We start from the raw sequence: 20,291 nt of genomic DNA, 5'->3' as shown, positions 1-20,291 counted from the left end.
CAATACAGGTGGCTTAGATCACTGAATTCAGGCTCTTTCAGATGTAAAGGGGATTACGTAGTGCTATGGAAAGACAAGGGTAAAGTGAATAGCACAGAACCTGGCAAGTAGTAGGTGCTCAGTAAAAGCTAGTCCCCCCCTCCCCCCTTTAGTGACGTGAAGGTTATCTGTAACTCAGGGTAGAGTCAGGCACAAATCCAGTTTGAACTAGTACTTAGGATTCAATCAGATCTCTCCACGTACCCATAGACTCATCTTCGGTACAGTCTAACATACTAATAAAAAATAGGCATACGACATTAGCTAATGTACAAAAGACCTTCAAAATCCTTTGTAATTTGATCTTCTAAAAAACCTCTATTGGAATAAAAAGCAGTATTAGTATTTCTATTTTTCAGATGACGAAACTGGGCCTCAGAGGGATCAAGTGACTAACACATAGGGTCATACAATCGTGAAGTGCTGGGCTTGGGGGCTCAAACCCATTGCTTTCATCTTTTTGTCCTTATCTACCTTTCCATGTTGTCTCTGTTGAGAATTTCTGACAAAGATAAACACACAGCATTTCTGTACTGAAAAAAACAAAACAAAACAAAAAACAGCAGCAGCAGCAGTCCTTGGAAGGTAGTTTACTGGTGATATTTTTTTCCCCTTTGTGTGTGTCTTTAATTTTACAAGTTTTCTAAACTGAATATGTATTATTTCTTAACAAAAGGGAACACCTTGTTTAAATACCAAAAACATAACTTCTAGTCACCATGAGCATGCCCAAAGCTTATTTGGTGGATTTCCAAAATTTCAACTCAAGGCAAGGCAAGTTCTAGAGCACTGTTCCTACGTGCTGTTGGACTAAATTTGGGGAAAGCACTGTTTCTGGTATGTAGAAAAGAATACGACAAAATCCTGACCACAAGAAACTAAATTTTAATCAGGAAGACAAGTGAAATACAGTTGCGAGGCAAGCTCTATGCTAGACGGTATAATAGAAAAATCACCCAAAGGGCCAGTTAGTTGAGGAGAGAAAGGTTGTATCATAAAAGAGCTGGGTGTTGAAGCTGGAGATAAAGGTTTCCTATGGCTGAGATAGGGAAAATGCTTTCCAGGATGAAGGGACTCCAGACAAAGAAAGATATGAGAGTAGAAAGAACATCAAAGTTGAAGAATGACAAGGGTACTAGGGTAGAGCTCATGACTGAGAATTAATAGGAGCTGAGGCTGCAAATTTGAGTCTCGGCCAGATCTGGAGAGCCTCAAATGCCATGCTGAGATATTTGGGTGCTGCTGTGAAGCAATGGGAAGGTATTGAACAATGCAGGAGATGTTAAATACTTAAGTTCCAGTTTTATGTACTGTTAATTTCTCTAGAGTCCACTTTAAAAGAATGATAGATTTCAAAGTTCAAATCTTCTGCAATAGGTTTGAATGAATGACTAAAAAATAGACTCACTAGGAAACTTCTGAGAAATTTCTACCTCCCTGAATTTAATTTTCAGCCTTACCTATACATGTAAGGACTGATACAGACAGTAAGCTTCCTGATGGATAGTAATAAAAAATTAGCATATGGCAACTGTGCTGCTATTTATATTTTTAACATAGTATTTACATTGTTATTGGCTCATTAGGGGTTCTTAGCTATTGACATCATGTTGACTGAGGCAACATGGAGGCTGGGGCTCTGGACACTGGTTCTAATACTTGAGCATGACCTTGGACAAGTTACCTAACAAGGATTGCTACGGAAAATAAAATATATACACATATGCACCAGGTTTTAAGGAAGCCTAGGAGGTAGGTACCATTACTATCCATATTTTCCATATGAAGAGACTAAAGTCTATATAATAGGGTGGTCGGAATTAGGGAACAAGTTGAATTTATTTCCTAGCTGAAATTCAAACTTAGCCTCCTGTATTTTACATTTATATATATTTAGATATCCTGTATTTTATATGTGAGAAGTTTGGAGGGCAAAGGATCCAGAGTTTCTAGTTCTGTGCTCTGCCCAATCCAGCACCCCTCAAGGTCAGTGCTGTGGAGCGCCAGGCCTGCCCCTGAGCTCGGCCCACTGGGGCACCAGCACAAAGCAGATACTTCCAAGTTCTGACTACAGGAAATACCTCCAAAGTCAACACAAATGGATATTGTACAAGATGTAAGCATAGCCTTACAGGCAAGTAAATCTTGGGCCTAATAAAGACTTCCAAGAATAGATCCTATGATGCCACTTAAGATAAATAATACATAATGGGTCTGAACCAAGAGAACTGGGTGTGATGAAAAAGAAATCACTCTCGAAAAGTAAGAAATATCAACAGAAAAGAAAGTGATAAAACTGAACTGAATTACAGAGCCAGACTGCTTTAACCTCCTGTATATCCTCATCAATGTTGAGCATCTTTTCGAAGCACAACTTTCACTTAGTACAGATTTATGTTCTGACTGGCCTTCTCTGTTCATAAAATGAAACGCATTCTGAAAAATTAGATCAGTTCTGCCAGCCTCACCTCTCTCTTGTTGGACCCAAAGATAGAATGTTTTTGACACTGTCAATCTTTTACCATGTATGAATCAAAAACTAACCAGAATTAAAGTCCCAAAGCAGAGAAAACTGTTAACAAAATTGTTACAGTTCCAGGTAAAGTTCTATTATTCATAGAAAATGTTTTTTAGACTGGCCTCATTAGTCAATAAGAATTATTATATATATGGTTAGTCAACAGTAATGTTCTTGAATTCCACAAATAAGTTCCACACCTTATATTTCCTAGCTAAGCCCACCCACAGTCACTGTTTTTAAACAATAACAGTGCTCAAGAAATCACAATGTCTTATTTAATTTAATAAATGATTGCATAAGCAAATCAACTGCACAGTTTGCTAGTAAATATTCCTTGTTTTCCTAGTTCCAGAGCATGTATGTTGGAAAGATTTGTTGGTCTGGTTTTCAGTAACTCTTAGAGATGTGGACCTGTCAAAGGGATTTAATTGTTAATAAATATACTTGGCTTTAAGCCAGCATCTGAAAATTAAATAATATGTTTTTAATGTGTGTTTCCCTCAGGAAAACTGATATAGGACCAGAAATATGGTAGTTGCTTGGTGGCATACACCCAACTAAAAAGTGAAGTACTAACACTTCTTCAAATGCTCAAGTTAAACTAAATACTTTAGTTGAAACATAGCATATAAAGACCTAAAATAAATTCTAAGCAGGATTTCTAAGGCAAGGTCAGTAGTTAAGTTTGCATAGATTTCACATGGTATAAGGTGGATTGCCCTTTTTCTTTTTTTTTTAATTTTATTTATTTATTTATTTATGACTGTGTTGGGTCTTCGTTTCTGTGAGAGAGCTTTCTCCAATTGCGGCAAGCGGGGGCCACTCTTCATCGTGGAGCGCGGGCCTCTCACTATCGCGGCCTCTCTTGTTGCGGAGCACAGGCTCCAGACGCGCAGGCTCAGTAGTTGTGGCTCACGGGCCCACTTGCTCCGCGGCATGTGGGATCTTCCCAGACCAGGGCTCGAACCCGTGTCCCCTGCATTGGCAGGCAGATTCTCAACCACTGTGCCACCAGGGAAGCCCTGCCCTTTTTCTGATAGGGAGAGAATCAGTATAGCAGGACACAGGGGTCATAAACTTAGCAAAATGCAGGTACTTACAAAAAAAATTCTCATGATCTGCAAAGAAGTCTTATAAAGACACCCTGGCGTTGCTTGGGCTCCGTCTCCAAAAAGCCTGAGTCTTTATTGAGAGACTAAAATTTCACTCTCCTTGGGAGAAGTTCGTCTTATTAAAATTGTCAAAATAATTCTTTGTGGACTAATTTGATGTGCAAACACTAAATGTAAAAACTTTTGTAGAACCCATCCACTGAAACCAGAGACCATGAACCCCCCAGAAGTTCATGAGAAAGGCTGGCAGAGTGATTTAAGGTGTCAACCTGGTGTCAGACAGGTTTGGGGTACATCCTGCCTCAGCTACATTGCCTGTGAGACCTAGGGCAAGGTCCTCAGGGTCTAGGTATCTCAATATCCTCATCTGTAAAATGGGGATGAAAATAGTATATGCCTTATATGCTTGTGTGGATTAAATAAAAGTGCTTAAATCAAGTGCTCAGCATGGCTTAACATATGGTAAGATCCTAATGAATGCTATGCATTGTTATTATGCTCTGACCTTTAGTTGGGATAAATATAAAATAGAATTGTTCTAGCTTGCACAATGCATGTATTTCCTTCTTCCATGCCCCCCCCCTTTATTTTTTAAAACAGTCAGACTTTTGTTTCTGTGGTATAGAATATTAATATTTATAAGTTTCTTAAATTCTAAGAGTAGAAAATAGCCTCTGCAGACCTGAAGGCTTAAAGTGCTCAAAATCAAAGATTTAAGGGCCATCAAAAATCTACTAAGATTTTAGCACTGACAGAACGATGAGCTTACTGAAGATTTTTTATTGAGAAAAGTTTTATATTAAGCTAAAAATGGTTTCTATGAGGCTAAATGCCAAAAGAATACTCCTGTCCTTAGCAGTCACATTTATTCATCTTTTTAAAAGTAGTGAACTTCCCTGGTGGCACAGTGGTTAAGAATCCGTCTGCCAATGCAGGGAACCCGGGTTCAACCCCTGGTCCAGGAAGATCCCACATGCCGCGGAGCAACTAAGCCCGTGCGCCACAACTACTGAGCCTGTGCTCTAGAGCCCGTGCTCCACAACAAGAGAAGCCACTGCAATGAGAAGCCTGCATATACTGCAACAAAGAGTAGCTCTCGCTCGCCGCAACTAGAGAAAGCCCGTGCGCAGCAACGAAGACCCAACACCGCCAAAAATAAATTAAATAAATAATTTTAAAAATAAAAAAATAAAAGTAGTCATGTCAAATGAGCAAAGGTTTAGTGATGAGATACCACAGAGTAAACACTGGTGGGATTAAGCAAGTAGTGAGGGGAGGGGGTTGATGACGAATTGCGCTGGGCGCCTGGGGGATATAAAAAGCCATGAGGGCTGTGAGAATTTACAAAGAGGGGCCTAAGAAGTAGGTTGAAAATGGAACCTTGACAGCAGTCCGCATCAAGAATCAAAGAAGGAAGTGGTACCAGAGAGCCTTTAGAAAAGATTCGAGACCAAGTGGGAAACGGGACCTAAATGTGTCATGGGCTGAGGCCTGTTTCTGGAAGAAGCTTTCAGCATCACACATTGGAGAGAGACAGCAAGTCACTGTAATCGATTCTTTTTTGAGTTCTTTCTGTTATAAAAACAATACTCACACAAACAAAAGTAACAAACTGAGCAGTGCAGAAGTGTGTCTCATAAAATGAGAACATTTCCTCCCCTCACAATCCTTGTCTCCTTCCAGAACATTTCAAAGTGCAATCGGACTCAAGGCTGTGGACAGAACATATACTATTTCACCTCTTCCCTCCTCCCTCAGACCTCATTAAAATTATAGTAATGGAATATAAATGGCTTAAATCAACAGTAAAGAGAATAGTCAAAGACATGAGAGAACTCAACAAATTTCTGGAAAGTGGAAAGGGAATGAAGAAATCGTAACATAAAGCAGGATGGAGAAGCCTCAACCTAGAAGAATAAAAGCAGATGGGGGGGGGGGAAACAAAAGCAGATGAGGAATGTGGAAACCAAGATACCCTGAGAAAATTTCAGATACAAATGAGCACTGGAGAGAAGCATAGGGCTGAAAATTGGGATTAACTGAAAAACCCATTGGTGGCATAAAGAACCCCATCCCCTCCCCTTCACCCTGAAGCAGAACTCCTGGAAGTCTAGTGTCAAACCTTCTAGGCTTTCTGCAGTTAGAGTCTCCAGAACAGCCAGTGTCCTACCTACTCACTAGAAAGCAAACCTCTGGTCCACAAGCCCCACCATATAACCAGAGTTCCTAAGTACTTTTTTATGACTTCACTCTTAAATATGAAGAGACTGTCCAAGAATTAACATATATTTGATTAAATTCAGAAGCGTAAAAGAAAGCAAACAACCAAAAAAGCAGTAAGTCAGGCAGGGATGAGAAGAAAATTTTTTAAAATCCAAGAAGATCCAAGAAGATATTAATATCCATGAACAACAAGAATGGATGCTTTGAAAAAGTGACAGAGAACAAGAGAGAACTTGGAAGAGAAAGCCAAAGAGAAGGAACCCAGGCACATAAGCCCTGCTCCTTCTTCTAAACTCACCAGTTGGATAAGTCAGTTGTCCTACCCTGGGGAGAAATGAGTAAGGGGATGGAGAGAGCCAGGAGTGTTAGTCTAATGGAATTTATTTAAGAAGCCAGGAAGAAAGTATTAAAACTATAAAAGAGAAAATATGAGACATGGAGGATTGAGTCAGAAGGTTCAGCAACTTGACTAATTAGAATGCCATAAAGAGACTGAAAAAGTGTGTGTGTGTGTGGGGGGGTGCAATATTAAGAGAAAACTCTCAGTGCTGAAGTTTCTAGATCAAAAGGGCCCACTGAGGGCTGAGCAGGACTAATTTTTTAAAAATCCTAAATATATCATTGTGATATTTCAGAACACCAAGGATAAGGGAAGGTTTCTAGAACCTTTCATGTAGGGGGTGGGGGTGGGAAAGTGAAATGCAAACAATAATCAGTTGCCAGAGAATCAGCCAGACATCAGATTTCCCACCTGTAACACTAGAGGCCAAAGCCTGTGGAGCAATAACTTCAGTTTTGAGGGAAAATTATTTTCAACCCAGAATTTTATAACCAGCCAAACTATTAGCCAAGTGTGAAGGCTGAATAAAGACATCTTAACACACAAGATTCAGAAAATGCATCCCCCATGCGCCTTGAAGGAGTTACTCAAGAAGGGGCTGCAGCGAAGAGAAGGAATGAACCAAAAAAAGAGAAAACATGGCATCTGGCAGAGCAGAGTGTCCACCTAGGAGGGCATGATCCCAGCTGTGTCCAGATGGGACTAAGAAGACGCAGGACCATGGAACCCCCAGGAAACGAGGGGAAGTAATGGAACAGGTGGAATGAGCCTGAGAGTGGAAGACGTTAGGTTACAGTAAACGCACTTGGTAGCAAGTAAAGTGAGAAAAAGCCAAACTTCACTCCAGCAACATTCTTCTTCAGCACAGAGGCTATGCTATTGGATCAGAGATTATAAAATGCAGTCCTTGGTTATGCAGTTAACTGTTTGACATCCATATTTACTGTTTTGAGTTTTTAGATTCAACATCTAGACATACCATGAGAGACTTAACTATTGTTACAGAATTTTAATGCTCTCGTGTTTGTCACCACAAAAGGACAGGCCCTGTACTTAATAAATGAATGAATGAATGAATAAAATCAATGTCATGAAAGACAAAGAAAGGCTGAGGAGCTGTTCCAGACTATGAGAGACATGACAACTAAGTGCAACATGTGATCCTGGGCTGGATCCTGGACCAGAGAAAACAATAGCTCTTAGAAGAAGGAGGGGAAGGATGAGAACGAGGGGGGAGGAGGAGGAGCGAGCTTGCGGGGGGGGGGGGCACGGGAGCAGACATTATTGGGACAACTGGCAAAATTTGAAGAAGGTATGTAGATTATAGTATTGTACCAAAGATGTTATATTTCCTGATTTTGATAATAGTATTGTGGTATTTCAGGGTTAAGAGATGCCATGTCTACAATTTACTCTCACACATAAGAAATTTATGTATCTAGACTATTTTCTCTCTGTGCATGTGTATGTGTGTGTGTGTGGAAAATGACAAACCAAATAGGGCAAAATAATTAGTAATTGGCAAATCTGAGTGAAGAGTTCATTGTACTATTCTTGCAACATTTCTGTAAGTTTGAAATCATTTCAAAACAAAAAGTAAAAACAGCAAAATCTATTAGTAATCCTAAAAAAAAAAAGAAAGAAAGAAAAGGACAGGCCCTGCTGATGGAGACTGGGAAGAAGAAGGGGAGGAGGAAGGAAGGGCTGCAAATATCCTCACCTCATAAGAAAGAGCACCAGTAACTTTTGGAACTAGAAGAGGTGTAAGGGTGCTCCTCGAAGTTGGAGGGATCATCAGAACCAACCGTCACAGAACCATGCTGGGAGCTGGGGTGAGGGAAATGAGGTGTGAATTAAGTTCTCACCCCCCATAAGAAGAAGTCTATCAGCAACTATCTAATGTTGACCGATACGTAAACAGAGTGACTGGCAGAGCTGCCGGACTCAGCTGTGCCGACCGTGCGTGGCGCGCCTCTCCAGAGGGCTCCATTCACTGCACTGTCACTGTAGATTTGTTTAGTTATGAAGAGAATTTTCTGGTGGATGTCCGTATAGTATCTGGAGGATGGGATGTCTTCCTCTGTTTCTCACAAAGCTGGTGGTCAGCTAGCACAGAACTGGTCGTATAGACATTTGGGGAACCACCACAAGGGCAGAAGGCATTAAAAGTGACCGCTCTGGGGCTGTGCCGTGCAGACCGGGAGGGGAGATAAGATGAGAGGGTACAGCACAGGGCTATTGCTTTTCACTCTCTTTTCTGGACTATTTGATTTTTTCAAATCATGCGCACACCGTTCTTTAATTTTAAAATTTGAAAGTAATAATTAAAAACAAACACAAAAAAGCCCCAGACTGGCAGCGCCTGGGATGTATGTCTTCAGGTCCCCCCCGACCGCTTCGTTCGCTCATTTCCTTTAAGGTGCAAATAAAAGGTCTGCGGCCTGCGGCGGAAGCCCACCAGCCCCTCAGCCAGCGCCTCCCGAGACCCCGAGACCCCAGGGGAGCGGCCCTCCGGGCAGGACCCTCCACTACAACCTGTCTCTCTGAGAGCGCTTGGCTTTTACTCCACTGGTCGCCATCTTTCGTGCCCTCCAAAGCAGCACTAGCGCAAACTGCTGCTTGTGGGAAATTTTCCCTGGAGGTCAGAACATTTTGGAGACATAGGGTAGGACACAACTTCTAATTCAGTCATCAGATATCCCAGTTCCTAGGACCTAAGTCCTAAGACCGACCCCTCCACGAGAATTTCTCACCTGCTCCGGCCCTCCGTGGGCCCCGGACTCTGGCCGTGGTGCGAGGACTCCTTCCCTCCTCCGCTGCTTTCCCGGGTGTGGACTTGATTCTCCACCTGGCTGCGTATTAGAAGCACCTGAGACCGGAAGTACCATCAAGGCTGGGCCCCACCCCCAGGGCAGGTTCTGGTATATTCAGCTCCGGGAGAGGCCAGGGTCTATGTGACGGAAAGGGTCCCCAGGTGATTTTAATGTGTATCCAGAAGGAGAACCCCTGCTCTTCTCTCTCTAGGTGCCAGAGAACAATCCCCAAATTCCTGGGGTTTTTTTTTTGTTTGTTTTTTTAACTCTTTCCAGATCAAGCAGCCCCTCAAACGGCAGCCAGATTGTAAATGAGCATTCTTTCCCTTCCTTCTTCTCTGTGTATGCACACATACGCAGGCCTTTAAAAAGTGGATCATACCACATATACTGTTCTGCATTTTGCTTTTCACCTGATATCCTTTTATATTGTAAGAATGATCTACATCATTAATCAAAGACCACGTCATATTCCTTTATTAAGCACATACCATAATTTGCTTAACCCTTGTCCTGTTGATGTCATTTGGTTTTTTCCTAATATTTTGCTATTGCTAATTATGCTGTAGCGAACATCCATGTGGGTATGCATCCTTCAAAACTTGTGCAGATATTTCCAGAGTGTAATCGCAAGGTCAGAGGCTACCGTACATTCTCACCAACAGTTTGTTATAGCATCTCCTTTCCATACTCTTACCAACACCAAATATTATCAAATTATCAATCTTTTTACTATTTGCTAACCTGCTAGGCAAAGAAAAAAAAAGGTGTTACATTGCTTCAGTTTGCGTTTCTCTGACTACTAGTGAAGTTGAACATCTTTTTGTCTCTTTGTTAGTACTTTGTATTTCTCCTGTGAATGGCCTGTTTCATAGATTTTTGATGACAATTAGTTTGGAAGATGCAATGTAATTCCTCCCCATATTTCTCTCTACTTCTTTTCTGTCCCATTATAATAGGTCTCTAATATTATTCATTTAATTCTTGATTTATTCAAAAGGATAGAGGGAAGCAGAGTATGCACAATTCAAAAGCTGAGAAAAACACAGTGCAATTTATATGAAGATTTTAAATGTGTTTTTAGAAAGAGCATGGATCTGGGAGTGAGACATATCTGATTCACATCCTAGTCTGCCTCTGTCTAGCTGGGTGACTCTGGGGAATTTTACTTTCCTCACTGATCCCGGGTTTCGTGGGAAAAATAACCCGCTGTGCCTAATCATGGTAATTAGGTAAGATAATGGGCGGAGCCTGGCACATAGTGCAGTAGTCAATATGTGGTACGTATTATTATAATGTTATTACAACATTTGAATATTGGAATTCTTCCAGACTAGGCAACCTTATTGTGAGCTTCTCCATCCCATTTCTTACTCTTACCTCAACTACTGTCTAAGTCAGGCTGCCTAGGCTTAGGTCCCTTCCCTCTGCTTCGCTGATGCAGTGGGGTATTGCCCTCTTCAAGGTTAAGGGTTTGAATTTCAAGTCTGCAAACCTGCGACATAGAAGAGGTGGAGGTAGCACCCAGGTGTGATGGAGCACTTCCCGGACTGTGTGTTAGGAATGGGGCCTGGAGATGCAAGCAAACCCAGTACCAGAGAAGGTGTCTCACTTTCCCCCTTGGTTAATTGTCAAGCCCGTGATTAATCCACAATCAAGAACTGACCTAGGGTCTGTCGTACAGAGTGAAGTAAGTCAGAAAGAGAAAAACAAATACCGTATGCTAACACATATATATGGAATCTAAAACAAAAAAAAATGGTTCTGAAGAACCTAGGGGCAGGACAGGAATAAAGATGCAGACGTAGAGAATGGACTTGAGGACACAGGGAGGGGGAAGGGTAAGCTGGGACAAAGTGAGAGAGTGGCATGGACATATATACACTACCAAATGTAAAATAGATAGCTAGTGGGAAGCAGCCGCACAGCACAGGGAGATCAGCTCGGTGCTTTGTGACCACCAAGAGGGGTGGGATAGGGAGGGTGGGAGGGAGACGCAAGAGGGAGGGGATATGGGGATATATGTATACATATAGCTGATTCACTTTGTTATAAAGCAGAAACTAACACACCATTGTAAAGCAATTATACTCCAATAAAGATGTTTAAAAAAAAAAAAAAAAGAACTGACCATGGTTCCAGTGGAAATACTTTCGGTTATAAGTAACAGACCCCGGGGACACTAAATAATGAGGAAAACTTAATATCTTGGATGACGAGAAGTCTGGAGGCAGGGCAGGGCCACAGTGGGTTCATTCAAGCAGTTCAGCAACACCCTCCAGAACCCAGTTCTTCTGTCCTTCCAGACTGCCATCTGCAGCTTGTTGCTTGTCCTGCATTGGCTGCCTCGTGTCCCAAGGGGGCTGCTGCAGAAAGCTGCATCCAGAGACAGGGAAAAGGACTTTCTCCCCTTTTAAAGAGTGAAGAAACCTTTCTCACAAGCCTCGCAACAGATTATTCCTAACATCATATTGGCCCAAATTGAATCACCACATGCCCTCTGCCAAAAAAAAATCAGTGGCAATTAGTATTATTGATTTGAGCTGCTCCGGGTCAGAGAGAAGCCGGGCCACTTCTGAAGCACGTGGCTGCCCAACACCTGAACAGAAGTTAGCAAGGAAGAGGGAAGTGGCTGCTGCCACTCAACAGTGAATGATGATGATGATCAACAGGGTGTACCACTGCCACTGCCGTGTGTACTTATAAGGACTCACAAGGTGTATTTTAAATTAATATGCAAACCCTTCAGTTAATCAAATAATTAATATGCAAACCCTCCCATTTGCATATTTTAAATTAATATGCAAACCCTTCAGTTACCAAGTTCGAACTTTGCAACCTGGAAACTTAGTATTACAAAGAAAGGGAAGTAATATTTCCTGTTATTTTTAAATCTAGGGGTATTACTTATGAGTAAATAACCCAGCTTTTAAAGGAATAAGCTTTGAAGAATGAGCATTCATAGTCAATTCCCAAGTGCTTGGCGTGGAGTGAGTTCTGCGTGGCTCCATCGAGATCTTAGGATAGAGGGCTCCCGGACAGGTGACCCAAATGGGCCAGACTGGGGGAGCCAAGACGGCCCTCCTAGGGGTGTTTCTCTGGCAGAGGCCTGCTGTCCAAGTCACCTGGTGAGCCTCATACCAAACACCTGGAATATAAAGATAGGGAGGCAGGGTGGGGGCCATATGGGGAGTGTAGTTCCAGAAAAGGAGTTCATTCTAAGAAATCCTTTAAAGATGCCCAGATCCCTGGGACCTGGGAGACCAAACTAATGCCGTTTCTCCTGCTTCCTTCTCTGTCCTTCCCTCCAAAGCTGGCTCATCCTGAAGAGGACAGATTTCAAATGTAACAGGGCACAGTCCTCCATGAGGGGCAAAGTGGGAAACGTGAGGGGCAAAGCGGGAAACGTGTGGTGCCAAGGCCCGAGCTGGGAAGGGGATGAGTGAATGCACAACTGTGGAGCCGCCATGCTGTCTTGGTTCCTTTTAGAATGCTTTTGTGGGTCTGACCTTCTGGAGTGATGAACATTTCTGCACACGTAGTCCTATTGATACTACAGCCTTGTTCAGAAACTGAGTCTGTGGAAAAGGAAAAACCAGGGCAGAGTTACCTGGGGTGAGGCTCCGGGGAGGGAGAGGCAGCCTGGAACATTGGTTTCTGTGGAGTGGGGTGGAGGGTGAGCTAGGGTGCTGCAGGGAGCTCCACCTGGGCTGCGTTCTGGAGCCACCCACCCGTACCCCATACCTAGACCAATTATACCAGAACCTTAGGGAGTGGGCTGAGCAAGGTTCAAACTACCACCTCCAAGTTCTTAGAAATGGGTCTCTCAATGCGTTACCCTAAGAATTTTGTTCCTAGTACCACCTTGAATAATGTCATCAAGGGGTTTCATTCCCCTTCTGCCTATGCCCCCCACCCTAGATACCCTCTGTCTTGGACATGCAAATGGAGAGGATGGGGACCCTCAAAAGGCAGGTTTCTCCTCCTCTGCTCCATGACTGAGCTGAGGACCAAAGGCTCAGACTTGAGATCTCCAAGGCCCATCTCTCCCACTGCCTTTCTGAGTGTCACTGTGCTTTTGGTATCTGATGAGGGAGCCCCTAATCATCCCACTTGCCTCTGCTTCCTCTCTACGAAAGAACAGAGCGAGCCCAGCCCTGTCTGCTAAGCTGAATAACTCGGCCAAAGTTGAGTGATAATCTCCCAAATTTAATGTCACCCTGAGGGTGTACCCTGTGTACCCTGACTCTGTCCTATACCAGCTGTGTAACCTTGGACGAGTGCTTTAACCTCTGTAAGTCTTGTTCCTCAATCACTGCAAAATAAATACTGTAGCACAGGATTGTTGTGAAGATCAGGGTCATCAAGATAGAGTTCAGAAAGCATTATCACAATGCCCAGAACATGGAAAGCACCTCAGAAATAGGAACAATCACTATTATTGTTTTATTGAAAGAAAACGGGCTTAGCGATTACTTTGTTAATTTGAGTAATAGAATACATTTCCAATATATTGATAGTAAAGCTATATTTTTTTAGAAAATACTCTAATTCATCCCCCCATTCTTCAAACCGGCCCCATTCCCCGTAAGTTCAAATTAGTGGGGCTTTTGTTATCCCCCTAGGGAAGCTCGTTCTCAGTCAGGCGCTGCCCCCTGCCACCTGCTGCAGTGTGGTATGGCTGAAGAAACCAGCAAATGACCCCAGCATCTCCCAGTCCTGAGCCCCAGGATCCTGGGTCTTTGGTCACTTCTTTTTTTTCCCCTTTTAAAAAAAATTTATTTGATTGAAGTATAGTTGATTTGCAATGTTGTGTTAATTTCTACTGTGTAGCAAAGTGATTCAGTTATACGTATATATACATTCTTTTTCATATCCTTCACATGTACGTGCTGGAGTCCGCCTCCACTGAACTTGCCCGTCTTTTCCCACAGGCTGTAAAGCGGTTCTTGAAACAGGAGTGCAAGTGTCATGGCGTGAGCGGCTCATGTACCTTGAGGACCTGCTGGCTGGCCATGGCCGACTTCAGAAAAACAGGCGATTATCTCTGGAGGAAGTACAACGGAGCCATCCAAGTTGTCATGAACCAGGATGGCACTGGTTTCACTGTGGCTAACAAGAGGTTTAAAAAGCCAACGAAAAATGACCTCGTGTATTTTGAGAATTCTCCAGACTACTGTATCCGGGACCGAGATGCAGGTAAGTTCAAAACACTTTATTCACAGTGCCTAATTCTTCCAACAATCAGCACTCTGCAATTTAAATGCAGAGTTAAAATGTAAATGTAAAGTTCTGTATTTTCCACGTGCCAATCCTATAAGCGCAGTCTGCTGCCTTCAGGTTCAAAGCTCAGGTTCTTTATAATTCATATTTAAAGTGCACAGAGAGCTCTCCTAAGCACCTGGAGAAACCAGTTGATAATGTGCAGATTCTGGAGAAATGGGAACCCAGCAAGAATGCACATGGCAAAAAGTCAACGTATGCAGATTAGCAAAATTCTTCAGCCTGGACAGAACTCTAATTCGTGGGTTAATGTCCATATGTATAGAAACACAGCATCTTTCCTGTGATCCTGAGGCTGAGAGGAGGACAGCTTTGTGGTCTATCTGCTGCCCCTTTAAATCCCACCTCTGTGACTGTGGAGAGGGTCCCAGGGATTTACAGTTAGCCTGTTCTGAAATCCTCCATACTTCACACTCCCTTGCTCCTTCCACAATGCTCAGAAGTTGCCAAATACTTGAAAGCAAGAATTCATCCCCACTGGCTCAGCTGTCGGTGAGCAGTGGAAGAGGGCTGCGTAAGAGGCAGTTCGTTTATTAAAGCCACACCCTTCCCTTGACGACGGCACCTTCTCTGTCCTGAACTCACTCAAAGAGCAGCTCCGTCAGCCTTAGCACAGCTGTTGCCACCTGTGGGTTTTATACACGTGCTTTCCTCCACCTCTTGCCCCTCCCAGTCAGCACTGAACTCCTTGCTTAGTACAGTCCATGCAAAGACTCTGGTACAAAATAAGAATGAGTACAAGTCTCAGTGGAGAGGAGGTGATGGAGAGCCCACAGCCAACTTGGCTGAAGCCAACTTTTCAGACTTAGTAGAAAGCAAGGGAATTCATTACCAGGAAAAACATCCTCGAATTCAAGTTCTGAGTTTGTTTTTCATTCCAAAGTAATTGCAAAGGAAACAGTAAAACAGTGCAGACGTCAGCAGCTCCTATCACAGGTCTGACCAAGAGGCATGATTACCAGGGAATGTCACAAGAAGCCCAAAGCCTCTTCTTTGTCCCCAAGTGGTTGAATTTCCTTCGTGGTTTGATGAGCTGATTCTTTGCAGCACTGGAGCAAGTTTGTACATGCAGCCTCTGGATTAGTAACTGCTGAGCGAAAGGGCCAGATGCTGTGCCCTGCTGCATTCCTCACATGCTTTGCGACCTCTAACAAGTCATCCTACCTGTCAGGCCAAAGTTTCACCGAATCCCCAAGAAACCTGTGCGTTGGTACAGGAGGGTCCCAGAGGTCTGGGGGTCCCTCTCTGCCATTAACTAGCTGCTTAACCTCAGGCTACTCAGACGGGCATGGGGCTGATGACATCAGGATCATTTTAGGAACTATGCACTGACTCCTGTGTGCCAGGTACTGGGCTGAGACCATTGCACACATGGTCTTATTTAATCCTTAGCGCCTCCCTATGACATCAGTGCATTGGAACTGATTACTGAAAAAAAAAAAAAAAAAGACTAAGAAGAGGGTGGCTCCTGGTTGATCAACACCAACCAAGAACCAAATTCACATCTTATTTTTTGAGATCAGATAAGCACCCTGGATATCATCATCCCTATTGTACAGATGAGAAAAGTGAATGACCAGCTCAAGATCTCATTGGTCTTGGAGGGGACGGATGTCCAGCTGTCTGACCCCACAGCCTGTGCTCCTAACCCTAACACTGCAACTTGTCCTTACCTTTCTCCCAGGGCATGTATTATGCGAAAGGCCTGGTGAAGCAGAAACCTCATTTTAAACAGAAGAGGACCTGCTTCCTCGGGACATCTTTTCTGGTTTTTTGGATTGAAGCAGTTTGCACGGTGAAGCAAATGGTTATGCTTGATGAACATTTAACTGCTTCATAGATAGTCATTGAAATAAAGACCTTACTTTCTCTTCTCCACAAAGGAGATTTGGAATCAAATCCCTGCTGCCTCTTCAGGATACTAAGTTATTCCTGCACACTTTGCTTTTTCTACTGCCTGTATTAGAACACAATTCTGTTTCTCGATCCTAAAATAGCAGACACATCTGCAGCACCTGCCATGTGTTAGGGCTTGATCTACATTCTCTCACTGAGTACGGTGGGTATGTTATTATCCCACTTCATGGGAGGGGCAACTGAGGCTCTGACAGGCAGGCTATGGATTTTGCCCAAGGACTCTTGACGGGCACGAGGCAGAGCAGGGACTTGAGCCCGAGTCTCCGCACGCTTGTAACCATTTTACTCTGCCTCCTAATGCATCAGCCGCTGGGAACACTGCTGCAGGTGCAGGCTTTCTGAGGGAGGCTATATAATCTACCCCCTCTCCTAATTTATTTCTGCTCTCTTTTAGGCTTATTTTAGCTTCTCTGATTTAAAAAGATGTGAATTGGGTTCTGGGTTGGTTGTTGATTAACCAGAAGCCACCTCACTATTTTTTAAGTAGCCAGTTCCATTGTTTTAGATCAGATTTCCACTAAGATGCCTAGGTTAGTCATAAATTGTCTGAACTACACTTAATGCCTTTTTTTTTCTGCCTAGAAAAATGCCAGAGTCATCCATGAAAACTTGCAATATTTCTTTTGAATTCTCTTGACCATTGGATGATTATTTTAGTGAAAATATGATTCAGGTCATTTGATATCATGTAGAGAAAAGTTTGGATTGCTGACAGTATTTTTTTCATTGTTCATATCTGGACAAATAACACATACAAATAGCACACGTATGAGATGCAGATTTTCCCTGAGACAGCCTCCTTCAACTCGCATAGCTGCCAAGGGCCTTGTGCTGGTCTGTGTAAAGACGAGGCTTTCTCCTGGCCACTTTCTACTGGAAATTTCTGTAGTATGCAGTCTAGCAAGTCAGTCAGAGTGTGTGGTTCGGAATCTTCCTGGAGTAGCTCATAACTTCTGATTGTAGAGGCAGGGAGGTGTGACAGAGTCTGGGACCTGTGAGAAGGGGAGGTTCCTGAGCCCAACTCAGTGGCATTCCTTCTCCGGGCTCTGCGCCCTTGTTTGGGTCAGTGCTAACATCCTCTGGTGTATGTTAAAGAAGCACTCACAGTTAACGAGTCAGGACATCACTGAGGGAGTCTCTCCCCTCACTAGGATCACACGACATCAGGAAGGACCTGTTTTCTGGTACATGGAACATGTTCAAGATGGGTTACCATCAGAGGTATCCCAGACTCTAAGATAAGTCAGAAGTTTGCAGTAAAATTTAAATCAAATAACATATATATATATTCACTTGCTCTATTAAAATCGATATTAACTTTTCCCTAGATTACACCTCAAACTACCCACTCTGCTGTGTTGCGGTTATTTTGTCTTATCTTGCTTTTTTTATAAAAAAATATCATGCACATTTAATATGCAACTGATTGGGCACCTTCTCCTTGTCAGCACTTGGAAAAGCAGTGGTGGTAAGCAGGTTGAATATTGTCAAGTAATAGATATTTGGAACTGGGAGACTTTAGTCTTGCTGGTCAGCACCTGCTGCCGGTTCAAATTCGCTCATAATCTGACTGAAGTAAGCCGGCTTGTTTGTCATTTCGGTTTGTGGAGTGGATAAAGTCTGCAGGTCTAGTCCACTATTTTCCAAAGTGAGGGCCTCTTCAGAGACCTATTGAATCAGAATCTCAGGAAAACCCCTGAGATTCTGTATGCTTTTCAAACTCAAGCACATCAAAATTTGAAAAATCCATGATTTAGGTAGTCCATGGTTCCTGATCTTCCCATAAGTATTAGGTAAGAAGAAATCCAGAGAGATTTATTTTTTTTTAAATACCTGATCTCTTACAAAGGAAAGAAAGCTTTTTTATTTGAGGAGCTCTAAATAAATGTCATTCAAAAATATCCCTGCCCTGACTTGCCCAGTATAAGAGGGTGTCCTTTCACATTAAGGCCCTGCATTTTCTGGAACCCTCTTTTACCGGGAATAGCACACTGAAATGATCTCGGCCATCAAAGCTTCCATTGGAATTAGCTTGACAGAGATCAGCAAGTCAGCCCTTTAGTGAAGTCCTGAAATAGTGATACCAGGACTAGTGAATTTTGGTGAGAATTACAGAAGGGTGAGTCAAGACCCTAGGGTATTCCTGGGTGACGACAGACCCAGACCTCAGGTGAGGAAAGGTGATGGGAACTTTGGGTGAATTCCTACTGAGAATCAGGCCGTGGGCTACAAGCTTTATGTGCATTTTCTCTGAATCTTCACAGCTGTTACCTCCATTTACAGAGAAGGAAACTGAGCCTCTGAAAAGTTAACTTGCCCAAGATTTCATGGCCTGTAAGTGGTAAACAAAACAAAATAAATAAAGTCAAAACCAAAATCTATACTTTTCTCACCTTACTTCCTGAAATTTGATGGTAGTGACTGGGGGGCTGTGTAATAAAGAGGCAGCACGAGGACACAGAACATAATGGGATGAGGTGCCCACAAAGCAGGGAGGTGGGAGGTGGAGAGACTTCACCCATGTCCAGCTCAGGTTGCCTGGAAGCCCCTTTCAATGACAAGCCCTTCCAGAGTGTTAATGTCTTCAGTTGCTCCTAAGAAATGATAAGCTCAAAACCTGATTAAGGAAGATTTTCTTATGGCAACAATAATAACAAAAGACATTTTCCCCCAGTCTTCAATTGAAGAAGGTGAGTGCTCTGATGTTCAACTATAAATACTCCCCAGAGATTCGGAGAGTAGGTACAGCCATGTGATGCTGTGCATGTGACATTTTGCAGGCCAAACGAGAGGGCAGATCTAGGAACTGGGCTTTCTGGGAAGGGTGGTTCTGTGGTTATCTCCTCTGATTATTGCCCCAGGCATCTGTAAATCAAAGAAACCCTTAAGTTAGAGATAGGTGCATCGCTAACTAAGGAATGCTGCTGTCCTCTCCAGGGAAGCGTCTGCACCTAATCACAGGCCACTTTCACTGGTTATTTTGTAAAAACCCTGACCTGGGCCAGGGGTCACCCTGAGGTCTCTTCTCCCACTGCAGAAAACAAGCAACCCTCCGCCTCTTGTCCAGTCAAGTACAAAAAGCAAATGGAGTTCAACAGTTGTTTAACTTGTTGCTGAAAACCCGATACAGGTTTCCCTCACTGTCTGGAAGTAGAGCCTTCCCATGGAAACTTTCGTAAGCCGAAATGGCATAAAGCAAATAAGCGATTACCTTAGGACACATCTTGCTAATAGACGCACAAGATAAATTGAGATAAAGCACAAATCCTCACAGACTCCTTTCAAAGTGATGGCGCCTTGATGCTGAGATGCTGTGTGGGTCCTGGGGAGCTTGATGGGGTCGGGGGGGAGTCACCCCTGCTGCTCAGGTGTGCGCTCTCTAACAGCTTGCTGCAAAAACAAACGCTGAGCACTCTTTTCACTTTTCGCCTTTTTTTGTAAAAGTGAAAATTCTCTTGAGATTTCTTCCAGTTAACAACAACAAAAAAAACAGGTACCAATGTAGGTCTTTCGTAAAAGTGAAATGCTCGAAGTGAACTTTCTGACCATCGGGGGTTACCTGTACCTGGCTGAGAGCTGCAGGCTGTGAACGATATAAGACCTCCCTCGGGTATCACAGTTTTTTCCACATTAATCATCTTTAGCAAACAGCTCAGTACCCATGGGAACACACAACTCCAACCACGGCTTACAGAGTTTGGTGTTCTAGACCTGCCCTGTGGTGTGGTCTGGTTTGCAGAACCTCTGACTGCTGTGCTTGTGACCTGATAAAAAACAAGGGAACACCATGTCAGCCAATAGCAGTGGGTGGATCTTGTTTTGATATTAAATGTACAATTCCCACCAGGACACCTGAGCTCCCTCATCTCGTCATGGAACAAATATTTATTAAGCCTCTTCTATATGCCAGAAACTACGATAAGCCCCAGGAATGCAAAAATGTGGTAGACAGACTTGGTCCTTGCCCTCGTGGTTTCATAGGCCTCCTCGTCCTTGTGGACGAGCCAGGTGGGTGGCAGGCAAGGAGACTTCTTAGGTTTCAG

General features: G+C 43.2%; 1 protein-coding gene across 1 annotated transcript in view; it reads left to right on the top strand.

Annotated features, from left to right (window-relative positions):
* WNT2 (Wnt family member 2) overlaps positions 1-20,291 on the top strand; it is a 41,628-nt gene that overhangs the window by 11,013 nt on the left and 10,324 nt on the right. Inside the window, exon 4 of the mRNA XM_061197972.1 lies at positions 13,983-14,247. Within this exon, the coding sequence (XP_061053955.1) occupies positions 13,983-14,247 (265 nt within the window). The remainder of the gene's footprint in view (positions 1-13,982; positions 14,248-20,291) is intronic.

Source organism: Eubalaena glacialis, chromosome 8 (assembly GCF_028564815.1).
Source record: "Eubalaena glacialis isolate mEubGla1 chromosome 8, mEubGla1.1.hap2.+ XY, whole genome shotgun sequence".
NCBI classification, from domain to species: domain Eukaryota; kingdom Metazoa; phylum Chordata; class Mammalia; order Artiodactyla; family Balaenidae; genus Eubalaena; species Eubalaena glacialis.
Note: the sequence above shows the minus strand (reverse complement) of the source record. Positions and strands in the feature narration are given on the sequence as shown.